The sequence below is a fragment of the Buteo buteo genome, chromosome 4 (genome assembly GCF_964188355.1).
Source record: "Buteo buteo chromosome 4, bButBut1.hap1.1, whole genome shotgun sequence".
NCBI classification, from domain to species: Eukaryota; Metazoa; Chordata; class Aves; order Accipitriformes; family Accipitridae; genus Buteo; species Buteo buteo.
The window spans coordinates 30,496,760-30,513,316 of NC_134174.1; the positions used below are offsets into that span (position 1 = coordinate 30,496,760).

At 46.7% G+C, this 16,557-nt stretch overlaps 1 protein-coding gene across 6 annotated transcripts in view; it reads right to left on the reverse strand.

Moving 5' to 3' along the window:
* The window catches only part of ASCC1 (activating signal cointegrator 1 complex subunit 1), a 40,662-nt gene that overhangs the window by 17,786 nt on the left and 6,319 nt on the right, over positions 1 to 16,557 (reverse strand). For all 6 annotated transcript variants that reach the window (XM_075025407.1, XM_075025403.1, XM_075025406.1 and 3 more), the window contains 4 exons: positions 9,451 to 9,587; positions 7,091 to 7,210; positions 2,973 to 3,097; positions 1,006 to 1,085 (listed from right to left, as the gene is read on the reverse strand). In XM_075025407.1, the coding sequence (XP_074881508.1) occupies positions 1,006 to 1,085; positions 2,973 to 3,097; positions 7,091 to 7,210; positions 9,451 to 9,587 (462 nt within the window). The remainder of the gene's footprint in view (positions 1 to 1,005; positions 1,086 to 2,972; positions 3,098 to 7,090; positions 7,211 to 9,450; positions 9,588 to 16,557) is intronic.

Below are 16,557 nucleotides of genomic sequence, written 5' to 3' on the forward strand. Positions count from 1 at the left end.
TCCCGGTGCATCAAGTGTCTAATACATTATATAGCAAAACTGTAAACACAAATAAAGCACACCCTTTCCCTCCTCTGGTGCCCTAAGTCCCTCTGGGCTGTCCAACTCCCACCATGCCTGCATCCTCTCCCATATCTCTTTGTTGCCAGAATATCTTCTATCGGTTCCCAAATTATTTAAGCATTGTCCCACCTCCCTCTTATCATAGCTGCCTGCAACAAATCCCTTCACATAACGAGGACTGCAAATTTGCTTACAACCCAGTGTTGTTTTCCATTTCTACTTCTCTGTGTGCTTGTCTTTTCTCTCTGGACCCTTGCAGGGGCCAAGCACCACAGCATCAGTCTGACACTGCCATCTGGATGAGCAGCAGAAGCTGCCTGCAGTCTCAACCCTGGCTGGCAAAGCCTGGGAGGCTGCAGGATGCTCCCCTTCGAGCCTTACCCACCTCCACGGTCTGGGGGATCTTGCTTCCTACCCTCTGATTGCTGCCAAAGCCCTCAGATCCTGGCTGGTGGGACTCCCTACTGCTATCTGCTATTTTTCTGGAGCAAAACCATGCAAATCAATAGCAGAGATTTTAAAAAAAGAAGAAAAGAGTAAGTGAAATGGCAGTCGGTTTTAGTTTCATAAATATGTATGAGTGAGTAGAACAAGAGCAACAAAGTACTCCTTTCTGGTGGGCTGAGAATCCACACGAGCCTGAGTCTCCAGGGTAAAACACGAGCGAAGTAAACGACAACACGAACACCCACTTAGCATTCGTGCTACATACTCCTGATCTGAGCCTCACCAGCTTTAAGAACGCTTCTGTTAAATACTGTAATGCTCCCTGTAATGCTCCCAATTACAAGTGATCTGGATTGTTTATTTTCTAAACAGATTTACCCCCCTCGGGAAATCCCATAAGCCTAAGACAAAAGCAGTCCTGAAGAGGTGTTTCAACCTCTTTTGGCTATACAATATCCACAGCTGGCTCGATTTCCCTAATTGTTTCATACTGACCTTGAGGATATTTTGGCCATTAAACGACTCCCGTTCCTTGAAAGATGATTTACCAGTCATTGTATAGTTTCGCTCTTCAGCTGTAAAGAGAAAAGTCACAACCAGAATGAGCTTTAGATGGGAGAACTGTGTGCGTTGTACTTTGCCCCCCACTCTCTCCCTCCCAAAGTCAGCTGCCAGCTAATAAACCATCTTTGCCCAGTTCTTTGTGCAAAAAACCACTTCCACTTTGATTTTAAAGAAAACAAGGCTGAATATGCAGGAAATGGTGTCTTGATCAGGATCACCTACGTTACCTGGAGGAAAGACCCTAAAACACAGCTACTGCTAGGGTGATTCTGTAGGGCTGATGGCTCAGTGCAACACATCTGCTTCTCTCTGGCTGATTTTAATCCCACATCCTGCCAGGGTGAGAGTCAGCACTGTGAGCGCTTGCATCGCCTGGAACGGCACCAAATACCAGACTGAGCATGCAAGCATAATGCCAGACGCGATCTGGACGGCACCTATACAAACCTCTGCTGCCTGCTCCGGGAAGTACATATATGTGGTATGTATGCTTCGGCAGGGTGGGCACGCAGCCACACACACAGACTTTAAGAATAGCAACCTAGGCCTATAGCAACTGCCAAATGCCTACGTCTTAGATCCATTTCCCCAGAGCATGTCTGGATTTTTATATAATCCCTAAGTACATGATCTGTTCTTTCCACAGGACCTCTGCCTCACTCAATGAATATATTCAATATTTCTTTTTCATCTCCAGCATTAACTATGAAGTCCCTCTCACATCCAGCATGCTATTCAAATCCTGTATGGAATATAAAGTGACTTCTATGGCTATCTGTGTAATGCTCTCACCATTGTGTCTCAATGCCTCACATGCCTCATGGAGTTGTTCAGAATATAGACTCATAATGCCAGACGCAGCTGCCCATGTGCCTCCCCTAACAGAGAGCCACATCAGCACTTTGGGCTCACATTTTCACCAGTTTTCAGGGCTCAATTTGAGAGCTAAGCCTCTTCTTTTCAGGATTTCTACCACTGGAGTACGCTTACCTGAATTCAGTAGCAGTCATCCCCAAAGTCTGCTGCTGGGTGCCCAGAAAATAGTAACACAAACCATCTGCTGTTATCACTGTCCACACAGAGACTCAGAGAGGCAGTAACTGGAGAATACTCCACACAACCTATCGGCATTGCACAGAGGCCACTGCACCAGAGAAAGCTACGAAAATCTTTAGTGCAATGCTCTTAAGGCTTGCAAACAACACACCAGTGCCAGAGCATATGCATGTTTACACACGGAGAACAAGGCTGTAATATACTGCCCCTCCCTAAAGGCAATGCATCCGAGGCTGCTTTATAAAGTAATGTGATAAGAACAATGCTACAGACTGCTAGAGCAGACAATCTTTTGGCAGAGACGGCAGACACTATACACTCAATAATAGCTCATATGCAGCCTCATAGCCGTCTGAATCTGATTTAACGAGAAAGAGACTGGAATCATGTTCCTAAACCAACAGGCAATCTTTAACTTGACCGAAGAGGATCATGTTTTTGTCTTGTTTAAAGGTCAGTAAAGCACATCAAGTTGTTACTGAATTTCAATTTAATGTTGGGGCACAGAGAGCCCAAGACTTCACATGGTACTTGAACGCATTCCTCTCTGGCCCAGATCTTATGAGTGCTACTGGTCAATACAGTTTTTGAAGCTATGATGAAGAACCTTAGAAAAGATCCGGAAAGTGCTCAAAGAATGCCTGCCTTCTCCAGCTCTGCTGATCGCTTTTTCATTTGCTTCTACATTTTATCTACTGACATCCCCCCACAGCCTTGTAGGCATTCTTGAGATTAAGAAAAATCACAAAATTAAAAAAGCAAACATAAAAGCCAACAAAACTATTTCCTGACCAGTGGGACTACTTTAAATGCATTTATCAGTAAGGATGAAGATTACACACCACTTGGATCTTTCCTGAAGAGAGTGTTCATGACTGTAGCATGCAGTTTCACCCTATCCCATTCTTTAAGCATCAGGCCGGAGGCCACAAACCGCTCCACCAGTTGATCAGCGATCACCTGCAGTCTGGGAAGGCAAAAAGAGAAAGAACAGAGCCGTGCAAACCAAGGAGAAACTCCTGCATCGTCAGCTTTTGGTTTTCAGCCAGGGAGGGCAGCATGTGTGAAATGAAGTCTCTGCACGCACATGAGGAAAGGGAGCTAGTCTCTGATGGAAAGCGAACAGAGCCATCAGGATTCAGTTCTAATGGAAAAAGTTCTGGCTGTTTTGCAAAGCTTCCCCGGTGATCACTTCTGCTGAAAATATTCCATGAAGAAGGGCAGATTTAGCATAGCAGAGAGCCTGTTCACAGTGACAGATGTTATTGGGACTTGAAGGATGCATCTTTCTACTGCCAGGGAACACAATGTGACTCTCCTTACAAATGCTAAAATCTGTGGACCCCCAGGGGACTTAGGCACCTTGACTGTTGGAGGACCTGCTCTGCTCAGGGACCGTGATCTGTACAGTGCACCAGGCTGGAGCTCAGACCCTCTCTGTCCCAAAGAAGCAACCCAGTCAGGGGGCTTAATTTCTGGGAGAGCCCAGAACGTAGTGACTGAGGGCACAAACGCAGACAGCACATCCTAGTGAGCGCTCCAGCTTCGGAGCTAGTGAGCAAGCAGAATCAAAGGACTTACTGCCACCTTTTTGTCTGCCCTTGATCTGTGATGAAAGTGGCCGTGGCTGCCGGGATCTGCAGGCAGACTTGTCCTAGGATAGGCAGCAGGACCAGACAGCTGATCAGAGCAATGCACTCATGTAGCCTACGTCTAAAGACCTGAAGGAACTTCAAGGCTGCTGCTGCCCCCACAAAATTTCTGCAGTGCCCTAGCCTTACCAAAAGCAGCAAGGATGTGCTAGAACGAGAGCTTCCTGTCCCTGAAAACAAGGCAAGAGGGTATTACTCTGTGCAGAAGAATTTGGGCTTCTCTCACCGTGTTTGAGGTGTCCGAGACAGCTCTCTGCTCCACCAGGTGCCACCACTTTGGTGTCTCTGCTGCAGTGGGAGAGGCAGAGTGTGGCCTCTCTGAGGCTGGCCCCCAGAGCCTGGGGCTGCCACGCTCCAGATGCCAGCTCCTACCCCACTGCTGGTTTTGTACTGCCCTCACGGGCTGCCAGCCTCCATGTGACGATTTCAAGACTCTCAAACTACCAATTGTCATGGTTTTCTACCACTTTCTGGCTTTACTTCAGTGATTTTTAGAATTAGCAACGACAAAGATTAAATGAATATCATTACAGACAATACTAAAACAAATTAACAGAGAATAGTTCAAGTGAAAATGGTGCTTTATTACGTTATAAAGTTAATCAAGGAAATAAAACAAATTAGAATGAATTATAACGAAAATTATTTTCCATGTGGGAGGCATCAGAGCATGATCCCTCTCTCAGTCTGAGCCATTATATGTGCAGAAGGGCTTGCCAACCCCCAGTTCTGTCTGCAGTTATGCAAGCTAACTCAGGGTAAATCAAATCTCCTGCTTTATAGCTTAAGCTGATCAAGATCATCCAAAGACCAGGAAGGAACTCCACCCCTCAGCTATGCCAGGAACTACACAGAGCTAGCAAGACGTCTTGCATGAGACAGGAAGGCACACACCTCTCTTAAATGCGGGCTGCAGCAGTCTGATCCAGCACAGCAAGCCACGTGGCTGCCGCTCTCCTCTAGTATTGGCCTTGAAGCTGAGAAACTCTGTTTTCTACCTGCTTTCCCCATTTTCCTAAGCAAAGCACAGCATGTTTTAGCAGGCATGAGGTGCACGGAGCTGCTCAGCAATGATTCATCTAGCAGACGAGAAAACGAAGCAGAGTTTTCTGGAGGGAACACCATTTGTCCCGTCTTTATAATCACTGTTTGTCCAACACTGTGTCTGCTGGAACCTCAAAGGAAGCAAAAGAAGCATTCACTGCTCTCCATCAACACAAAAATATCTTCTTTCCCCTCTGCGAAGATAGATGTTTTCTGAATGCTCACTAGCATTTTAGGAACTATATTAGGGGAAAACAGCCAGATGAATTAATTTGCAGGTGAGGGCAGGACCAGCCTGGACCAAGGATAAAAATTTAAAATCACTTAGCCCTTTCTGAGCACGCTGCTATGCAAAAAGCAAAAAAGGTGTTGCAGAAGAGAAGTCTGGCAGCCTGCAGGTGCCATGCAAAGCAAGAGATCTGGGTTTGGTCAAAACCTCAGCTAACAGATCTCTGTGAAGGACAGAGGAGATATCAGCCCTTTCTTAGGAGGGCAGGTACAGGTCATTTTCAGTTTCAAGGCAAGGTGGATTTGAAGAACTCATTTCTCTCCCCTGCCAAAAGCAGCTCTGCCACCCCTAATGCACATCAGCATTTTCTGCTAGCATTACGGCTAAGTGGCTTCTCAGCAAAACGGATACAGCTGGTATCTGAAGCAGACCACAGTACTAGTACCGACAATTCAAGCTGTTCCCAGACACAGGCAGACATCACTGTCCACTTTAGGCCCTACTTACGCTCTACAGGATTTTTCTACCAGCTCCTCAGGTCACAGACTTATTTTCAGATGCAAGCAGACTCGCAAGCACTGCACCTCAGAGATGATCCAGAGCTCGGGGTGACTCAGGAGAAAAGAGGGCCATACCTCAGCTCTGAGAGCTGACACTTCAGACGCTTTCCATAACAAACCCACTGAAGGGCATTTGGGTCATCCAGTGTCTGCCTCCGTCTCGTCTTTCTGAGGGCTTCTGCCTTGTTTCTCCCTGTCCTTCTCTTCTGCCTTCTGGCTGATCTCTAGCTTGTCCTGGTTCTCCACCCGCCCTGTTTGTTTTAATCTCACTTCTTTCAGGGTAGAACAGACTTCAAAGTGGAAGAGCCAAGAAGAGGAAAAGATTTCAATTCCTGCTGCCTCCCAGCAATTCTTACATTTTCATTTTCCCACCCATTTCCTTATCCCACTTCCGATCTCTTACTTCGACCCAGCCTCCAAAGTGCGGTTTTAAGCAGGGCCCCCCCCCCCCCCCCCCCCCGCCTTGTCTCCTCAGCCCTCAGGGAAAGGAGATGCCAGAACATGTCCTTTCTTCCCTGAGCCAGTCCCTGCTTACAGACTCCATCCTCCAGCTGCACTGCTTCATGCTCCTCTGCTAGCTCCTGCTGTCCTCTAGCAATGGGAACAGACACAAAATGGCAGCACTGCCAGAAAAAGAGAAGGCTAAGGCTCAGGGAGAGAAGGCTAAAGCTCTTTTGGCTACTCCCCTACCCCCTTCCACACCCATCTCACAACTGGCAGCATGGAATACAACAGCTCTTACATTTCCCTAGTCTTCCAGAAAGCACTAAGAGAAAAGACGGTGCTGCCACTGGTGACGTACTTGTCAAAAACGAGACAGAGGAAGGCTGACCAGACACAGCCACATCCCAGGCAGCACTGTTTGTAGAGCTAAAGCCATCAGCCACAGTGGCGAACAGCATAAACACATGCACTGACACCAATCAGGCTTCGAGATTTCACACCAGCAGCTCAGAAGACAGACGTTTCACACCCAGTGCCTGTTCTGGGCTGCTCACAGACACAAAAACGGACTCTGTAATCAAATCATGCTTTTCTGAGGACCTTCTGGTGTAACTGGGTCTTAAGAGTAATTAAGTGCTGCAGAATATGCCAGGCTGTCTAGATTAATCTGGATTGCAGGTTGGGAACTAGACAGCAGAGGCCAAGTTGTCCTGCCTTCTAAGTCATCTCAGGAGTATCTCCTTGGCCATCTTATCACCACACGAGCCACGACACCATTATTCAATCTGACAGACTGCTACAGAAACAAATGACATCTTTCAGCCGCACCACCAGTGACTGATTTAAAGAGCAAACACATCACTGCCTTAACCGGTTTAGGAGGCAAGAATGACTTCATCTTCCTGACTGCTGACCCAAGGACTGCTAGCAGTACCCAATAGCTTCAGACGGCACAGGGTTTCTCTGGCACACTGCTACTGCTGCTGCAGCACATCAAGGAGGAATGAAAGAAAGGAGCATGGGGAACTCACCTGTCAGAGCCATCCTTCATGTGGACTTTGGCGTAAAGGACATCCGTCATGGCAGGGTCATCGTTCATGTACTCCACTCCTGCCACCTCCACGGTCAGGGGCTTGCCTCCAGCAATTTGGCTAAAATGCAAGAAATCCCTTATGTTAAAAAGTGAAACAAGACACCTGCTTTTGAAATGCAACACATAGTACTCCTCATGCACACACTAAATATTTGGTTTTACTAAGGGAATGACATAAAATACATTTTTTGCTACAGTTAAACACAACTTTGTGGATGCTATGCTTTGTGTACTTAGATGCTATACAGACCATATGGGGCAGTGAACTCCACTGAGGAGATCTTTTCTTTCCCGTATCTTTCAGGTTGTTTGCACTGAAAAAACCCAAACACAAAAAAGGTTCCCTAATTTCTAAAGCTTAAAAGGCTACAGCTGCTATTGTCTCATCATCTCAAGAAATACTGTAAAAACATTTAAACTCATACGTTCAGTGTTTTAGACACACATTAAGTCAACTTGTCAGTGTTCGCAGGCCATCTCAACACGAAGATCTCCATTTACATCTCAGAAAACCCATCAGCAGTAAAATGGTACAAGTTCTCATTCCAAAGAAGCTCCTGCCTTCCCTGTGAAGAGAGCGATCGTGACACAAAGTCTCCAGCTCGTTGATTTTCGCTGGGAAAAGTACTCGATACAGAATGCAGTTTTAAGTACACTTCAACATCCACTTACAAATGCTGGAAGTAAATAGAGCTGTTTTAAAATCAGCTCCAGCTACTCCTGCAGGAAGGCAAAACCAAAAACGCGTGCAGGATGTAATATGCACTCCCACACCTGCAAACACACTGTGAAGCGTATCTGCTTCCAAACATGCCGCCTCCTTGCCTTTACCACCAGAACATCACAGGGAGGCAGGGCACCGCAGCAAAAGCTCCCTGTGAGTAAGTGCCGTTGTCTCATTTAACGCCGAGGTCTCGTGAAAAGTACAGGGAGTGTCTGGGCAGGCAGAAGTAATAAACACGAGTTAACAATGTGAGCGTGACTTTGCTCTAACCTTGCTCACTTCTGTTCAGCTCACCCGAGAGACCGCCTTTGAGATTCTCAGCAAAGCTTCCCAGGTGGAACAAGGAGAGCGCGATTTCCCCTTCCAGTACGTTTACTGGGAGGAAAACAGCGCGAGTGTACTGTCAGGCACATCACACCGAGAGTGCTAAAGGCCACATATTCTAAAAAGGGTCAAAAAGGGCACATCTACCCTCACATGGCACTACCTGCATTTAGAAAAGTAAATGAACGCCAATGAAAGTTTATGTGGGTGGAAGGGAGCCTAAATTAATTTTCAAAGTATATTGATTTGGGTGTGGCAGGGGAAATAACCTAAAGGTTACATTCAAGTGTTGATTCCCCCTCCACTAAAGGAAATAGAGAGTAAAGATTTTCTCTGCCTCAGTTCAATCCACTTATGAGGAAGCTGGCACTTTCCAAATACTGTGGGCAGAGCCTCCCTCTGGAAACGCACTTGCATTTCTGTTCAACAGCTGAACAACTGGTGCTGTCATTTTAAAGGCAGAGGTATGAATTTTGGCCATGCATTAATTCCCACAGATATTAGCTGGCACAGCATGGCTAATTCTCCACGCACCAAGGCAATAAATAAATAAATAAATATGAAGGATCTATGCTCCATGTGCAAAGGCTTTGCAGAAATAAATAAATAAACCAATCCCTCAGGCCATCTCCAATTTCTAAGCTGAACAGAGATAAGCTAATTACAGTGTCATTCAACCACATTTACAGTTAAAGCCGTAACATCTGCAGCTCAAGTGTTAACAGGCAGTGAGAAAGCCCCGGTCCTGGAGCAGCACTGAACGCTTCAGACTGATTACTCACACGGCTCATGCTGGCTTCCCTGCACACAGCTCCCCGCATCAAGAAATGCATGTCAAGGACACCTCAGCATCTGCTCTGAGGCAGGAGGGAAGCAGCGTGCCAGAGCCCACTGCAGGCAATGTGCGAAGGTAATAGAGCTTGTCCCTCCCTCTGCAGCAGGCAGCGGACAACAGCAAAAATTGCTCACGCAAAAAATAATGGGGACACATGCGAGAAAAAGAAATGAGTAGAGCAGGTTCTCAGGGAATGCTGAGGGTTTGAGCTGAGCTGCAAGATGCTGTAAGACTCTTTGTGACCACTGGGTGATTTCTTCTGCTCCCACTTGAAACGCTTCAGCCTTTTTCTAAATTTCTAGAGTTGAAATAGACTATTGAGCTGCTTTTCTCTTCGCTCTCCCTGTCAAAGACAGCTTGCTGCTTTTCCCCCCACTCATATCCTTGGTGATGACATCCCATTTTTATCACTTACTCCACAAAGTCCTCTTTGCATCGCTCTAGGAGGTCACACGCTTTCTGGATCTCTTGCTCGTTCAGAAGTACCAGCGTCCCAAGAGTCAGGTGAAGCTTTGCAGGGTTCTGGAACAGGCTGCTGCTGACCCCATGATCCTACAAATCAGTCAATCAATCATATACAGGTGTCTTACCTCACACACACCCACACCCCCTCCATCAGAGGGATAAATACTACAGACAACAGGTACCAACCCACTGGCACGGAACCTTTTATCTCTGCATCACTGGTCAGGTTGGTAGTGACTCGAAGTTGAAATGAGAAACAAAATTTCACAGGCTTTGCAAGCAAGCGAGCTCAGCCTGACAGGCGAGGTGCAGCCCCCCACCGCACAGACGCTCCCTGCCTGCCTTTTCATCAGAGCTGCTGAATGGCAGCCTGGAAGCTCGTTACGACAGGCTCTAACTCAGGACCCAGGAACAGCAGCACTCACTCGTACAGGATTTTGAGAGACTTCCACAGCTGTCAAAGTGGCAGCTGCCATCAGCAATGAACTCAACACAAGTTAGCACAGATTTAAAACTTGAGTTAAGTCCATTTTTTGTGCAATAAAGCTGGAACCAGCTGTAGTGACAAGCTCTAAATCGTCTCTAAATCCTGTCTAAACACAGGTTGCACCTCACAACACAAGCACAGCTAATACCAGCTCTGATAATTACATTTTTCTCGTTCCCATGTGCCCTATAGTTTGCCGAGATGAATTAAGTTTAAATTCCCTTTATAAGAAGAGCTACGTGTTGTTGCTGGGGAAGAACTGTTCCCAGGTGGAGCAGTGGTTACATTCAGCTTTAAAAAACACGCTCTTTTGTTCTAGGATATTTATAAAAATACCTCGAGGACGGTTAACACACCCATATTAAAACAATTATTTCCACTTAGTGACCATTTCCCATCAGCACATTAAGTAACCTCCACTTTTAACTCCAGAAGAAGCCAACTTGCCAGGCCACTAAAGCCTTTCTCTGTCTGAATAAAGTTCACTGACTGAGAATGACAGCTTTGAAGTTTCTAGCTGTGCTTCAGAGTTTGAAATAAAACCTTTCATATGTTTAAATACTGCAGTATCTCAGCCCGTCAGAGTTTAATGCCCCACATCTCACTCAGCATTTTTCATGTCTAATGACAACATCCATACTCTTCTTTACGGTGGTGCTTATGGGCTGGACTAGAGATGAGCCAGCCTGCAACATGGAGGCCTGGGGCTTGCTCCAGCAGCTGCAGGCTGGCAAAGCGTGGTTGTCCCCAGAAAAAAGAGAGCATGTATGTACCTTCCACTGCTGCTAATTACTTTACTGCTAATTGAAACCCCAAATCATATCATGCTAGTAGTGGCAAAGCATGTTGCAAACCTCAGCACTGTGCAGCAGCCTGAAACAAGCACAGACTAACTATGTCAGGCGCATCAGGAGCAAAGGAAAGAGGGAGGGCTCCACCTCACTTCCCCCCACCTTCCCCTCACTGCGATAAAAGCCTTGTGGCTTCCTTGAATTCATCCTGCTGTTAACATGCATGACAGGACATGACATCTCTCCACCAGCCGTTTTTCTCCAATGGTATCAGTAGCCAGAGAATATTTGGCCTATCACAAAACAATAGCTCAGGTAACAGAAACTGAGAGAAAGTTCAATTTATCCTTGCCATGGCCAACGAGTCACTCCCACAGTGTGCACAGATGATGTACAGTAATGAGAAAGTAGTTCACAGGTCAGAAAGCAACAGCCCTACCCTCATTTTCTGCCCCAGCACTATTTGTACTGTAAACATCAACCTGCCCCAAAAGCACCATTTTCCCCTGAGCTTTCCAACACCTGAGTGTGGGCTGGTAGCTGACAAAGTGATGGCACGTCACCTCCACAAGCCACGCTACCACTGCTGGGGAGATTAGCAGGCAAGGGCAGTGCACAGTGAGCAGGCCAAGACCTAGATAATCTTCCTGGTTTACTCCCTAGTATTTCAGACAGCTCCTAAAAACCCTGCTTACACCCCTACTCTTTCACAGGCCAGCAGATCCCACCTCTCCCACACACAAAATAGATGCTACGTCAGAGGTAGCTCTCCTTGGAACAGGCAACATTTCTGCGGGCGTCTTAGCAGCCCTTCATGGCTGGATGCTTCTCGCCAAGATGCAAAAAAGGTTGAACCCACTTATTCTAATCCCAGATTATGATACGCTATCAGCGACCGCTGTGTCGCCTCACAGGAAGCTGTCCTGTCCAGTGGTATCAGGCCTCTGCAAACTGACCAGCAGGGTCAGACAACAGCAACGCAGTGCCTAGAAATATGTGTTCATAACTACTGCTAAGGAAAAAAAAACCCTCCTCCTCCAGGGAGAACAAGCCCAAGAGAAGTGATCCTGTCAACACTGTGATTTTGGGACTTTATGGACATCCTCCAAATACCTAAGGAACCTTCTCAAGGTAACCTACAACCATAAAAGCAGGAGTGAGGAGTGAGATTCAGCATCAGAGATGGGCAGAGGGATCCACCAGGATCTAAGCCCTGCTCTCTGAGTGCTTCTCGGTGACAAGCTCCTCTTTCACCAGTTTCCTCTCCCATGCAGTGGAAGTTGGGCACTCCTTCATAGCACAAGTCGCAGTGGCTTGTGGCAAGTGGCGGCTTCCAGCCCTAATGAAAGCAGAGCACCAGATTAGGGAAAGCAAGGTGTCACAGCAGGGAATCCCTATATTCTACAGGGGAATCCAAAAGCAGCATATTTGCAAGAACTTGCTGGCAGATACAAACACATAAAACAGACTCTATCATCCCTCTAAAAATGTACTGTTCAAACTTGGGTTCTGTACTGAGAGGCAGGAAGAATATCCCCTTTATGCACCATCCTTATGTGATGACTGTCCATTCCAGCTTATGCCTCTCCCTGCCAACTGCCCTGTCATGATGAAAAAACCAACTCATTTCCACTCAGCCTTAAAAATTAATTTTTCTTCTCCCTCCTGCTACTTAGACTTCCACCTTTGCTCTTCCCCTTTAGAATGAACACAGAAAGGGTTTTATCTGGAGTCTCCACCTCTCTTTGTAAAGCCCAAGCATGTTGTTCCTCCAAATCTAAGGCCCTGTAGTAGGGAAACCATAGACCACAACACACCTCAGGCCTTCTACATGACAAGGCAAAGGATCAAACTCCTTAGCTCTTCCTCCCTGGCTGCATTCTCTCTACTGTCTTAAGAGCTTCCAATGTTTGCAGACAGCTTTATGGTTTTGGTTTTTTTCTTAATAGCAGGATACTGCATGCCAGCTATATGCCCTCTCCCACTCTGATCCACAAACAAAGGAGCAAGCCAGAAAAACAGCATTTCCTCAGAAGTGACTGAAGAGCTGCAGCCTGATAAACCCCTCCCATTTTCTGTCCCTTCCACTCTGAGATATAATATCTCATTAGCAATGTTTGATATTTACAGGTTGCCATATATTACAGCAATCATATTTCTTTTCCATGCTACATCTGCAGCCTGTTAAGACTGCAAATGCTGTGCTTGCACAGCTCTGAAAGACCCAACTGTGATTTTTCACGGCAATATTACTGCAAAATCTCTTCCCTTTTCCACCTGCACGCTCAGACAGACGTTTCAGTCCTCCTCACTCTGACACTTACATGACTGTGCGAGGAGAATTCCAAGGTCATCCAGTCATCCCGACTTCCCACTGCACCACATCAGTAATGAGGCTGTCCAGGCGAGCCACCTCCCCATATTTATATTAAATTAGCCTCATAAGAGCCTCCCCTCGGCCCTGCTTCATTGCCTGGCAGCCCTGACCATACAACAGTGTGAATGACATCTGAAGTGTTCCATATTTCAACACAAGGCTCATCTTATAAAAGGTCTTAAAGACACACACAAAAAAAAAGTTAGAAAGCATATACGCACCAACATAACCCTATGCTATAAAATATAAATGAATGGTTGTCATGGTAACTGCTTCAGAGAGAAACAGAGTCCCTCACAAACGCTCTATGGCCAGAAGAAATCCTCACATACGCACACCTGGTCCTTTCCCTTCCTTACCGTTATTACCAAGCTTCATTCAAAGCCTGGAGTTTACCTAATTCTGCAATGTTTCGCACCAGCAAATTGCACCAGGAAGAGAAGCGCATCACTTCTGTCACTGAAACCTATTCAGATTTCTCCAAGTATCCTGAGAAATCCTGTTGCTTTGGACAAATCTATAAGCTCTCTTATTGCTCTGTGAGGCACAGTTTTGAATTACTGTTTTTCATTACTGATGTGCTTTCTACCAGACCCTGCTGTGAGATAAAGTGGTATTAGAGTGGCATTACCGGCTGGTGGAGTGATTGAGAGACATACGGGGCTGCAATATACTCCTTGAACTAACAGGCAGCAATATATCTGGAAACCCTTTTCCTAATACCAGAAGGAAGGGCAGAAAAATAAAGCACCATATATTCCTAGGCTATACATATGCAAACCCCCAAATACCTGCTACTGACCGAATTCTATATTTCAAACTAAAAATGGAAACTCTAGAGCTGATGTAAGCAGTAACAGGAACATTTCAGGCCCTCCTGAGAGGCACAGGACACCAAGCAGTGCTAACACACCCCCGCAGCTTCCAGGCCAGGGCACCTTGTGGTCACGCAGCACGGAGAGCAGGAACTACAGCCCCAGACCTTCTGCCTCCACCCATATAGATGTGTCCTGACATAGGGCAGCTTCAGCTGCCACCGTTTTGGGAGATTGCCCAAAAGCACCTTGATGACTCGGCAGCAGCAAAAGGCACACCATGTCCTGAGTGCCACACTCTCTCGGAGATATTGCTATTACTGGTATTAGGAGGATTCATGCCTCGGTGCTGGTTCTGAGTACAGTTCAAGTCTGAGGTTACTAAAAGCCAGAAGTAGCTGTTAGGCTGAAATGTGATCCCACATGCACGCCTGTGCTGCAGGGTCCCTGACCATGAAGCAGAGCCTTACAGGACTCAGTGCTGTCCAGACACAGAACAAAAACTGCAGGAAGAGAGAAGGTCAGGCAAGAGGAGGAAAAATTAACATGACTAGCCTGGTCAGCAGTGGTGTCAGCACATCTCTGACAAAGCTTGGGTTTCTGCAGCTTTCTAGGGCAAGGAGCACATGAAGGTTTGCTGATGTTCCCAGCCAGCTCCTTCGGAATGACACTGGGGAAAGCACCAAGGTAAATTGATGAACATGTTTCTAAGTGGATGCCAGACCTCCCTGCCTACCCAGAGATGCAAACCGATACTTAAGAGTGAGCAAGAGACAAACAATGTGGCAGAGACACATCAGGAGGGGTCTGGAGAGCAAGTAAGATCACCAGCCGAGGCTGGGCCAATGGAGGGCTGCAGAGATGCAACCAAACCAGCAGGCAGGAAAAATGAGTGCTCTGCAAGGAGAAGAGCTAGTCCTGTGTAAGGCCAGTGTGTTGCAGGATTAAAGACACAGGATGAGAGCATGAACAACTGCATTAGCCGCAAAGGTGAATAAAATGGCCACATCTTGGAGATGTGACACTGAAAGGATTCGCCTGACACCGAGGCAGCCTGGAAGCCAGAACCCAGCAAGACATATGGGATGACCCTGAGGTTACTGCCCTGTACAGCAGGCAGGTCTGGGTTTGCTGTCCATGGAGAGGGACAAAAGAGATCCAAAGGATTTGCTGGCAGACAGCTAGAGGGAGGAGAAGGATCAGATAAGTGGAGTCCAGAATGCCAAGACTTCAAGCAGAGCAGGGCCAGACCCCGAGGGAGATCAAGTGAAAGGACTTTAACAGCCATAAGCCCAGGTAGAAGGGGATAAAGGGCAAGAGAAGCACCAGCCTGAAAGCAGCGGTCTCAGTCCAGGGCCAACGGCATAAACAGCCACTACCAGAGCCCCATGCTGAAGTTACCGGCCCCCCAAAGAGCCGCTTCTCTCCCTCTAACTTTGGTGTGCTTCCACACAAGGACTAGAACTAGAAACCAACAGAGGGAGCCAGGCCACCACTGACGCCAGCCAGAGCTCCAGCACTCTGTCCAACCAACACTTTCTTAGGCTAATGTTTCCATCCCCCTGTCTTCAGGGCTTTCCTTTAACAAAGGTAAGCTTTAATAAAGGTAGCTGCCGCTGGCTAATGGGGATAGACTATCAAGCCAGTGATACCCTCCTAGCCCAAGGAAAGAGTGCTCATGGCATTGCACTGGTTGCTAATCCCTGGATCTGTTGGCCGGTTTCAGTTGTATTTAACATCAGGTGGAAACACGAGTGATAGAAAGCTCCTAAGATGTCATGGAAATAGGCAGCTGGGTGTAGAAGAGGGACTTAAATCAGAACTGCCAGAAAAGACAAGACTGCAAAGCCAGCTCAGTTCTGCTCTCAGAGATGAGACAAGTGACATGCAAGTGACCACGAAAACTTGAGCAAGAACTCGTATTTCCTCAGATAGCAGATAATTCACACCCACGGCATGAAGACATAGGAGACTAAACTTCTTAAGCTGTGCTATCTGCAAGACTATATTTTCCCCCTTGAAAGGCACAAGCAGAAGTGATGGACAAGAAGGTAAGAATATCAGCCCACAAAATCCTGCTGCGTGTATGCAATCTAACCTGCAGCGGCCACAGAGAGGAACCCTTCTCTCTTGTCTAGAGATGTCCTCCCAGCAGACTCAGAGAACACAGCAATTTAATAATACTGTTCCTTCTCCTCAGCCTGGCCCTGTGCATTGACGTGCCACTTCTGTCAAACTAGAAGCATGCTAAAATAGACCAGGGAATACACAGCTTTCACGTCGTTCTGTTCCTCATTTCCCTATGCCTAACTATTTCCTGCTGCTCTCAGTGCAAGATCTGAAGGCAAGTAGGAGGGACTGTCAGCACAAAGTCTCATGGGGAAGAAGGGAAGCGATTAGATTTGCAGGATGGCATGTGCTACCAAGTCATTTCTTGCTCAGCTCCAGTAATGACACACATCTTCCTTTACTCTCAGTAACCAAAAGAAAAGTGAAACAGAAGCAGCAGCAGACTTGTGAATTCCTACATGGTTTCACAGTTCTGTAGAAATTGTATAAAATGTAGAAAGGTCCACTACATTATTTT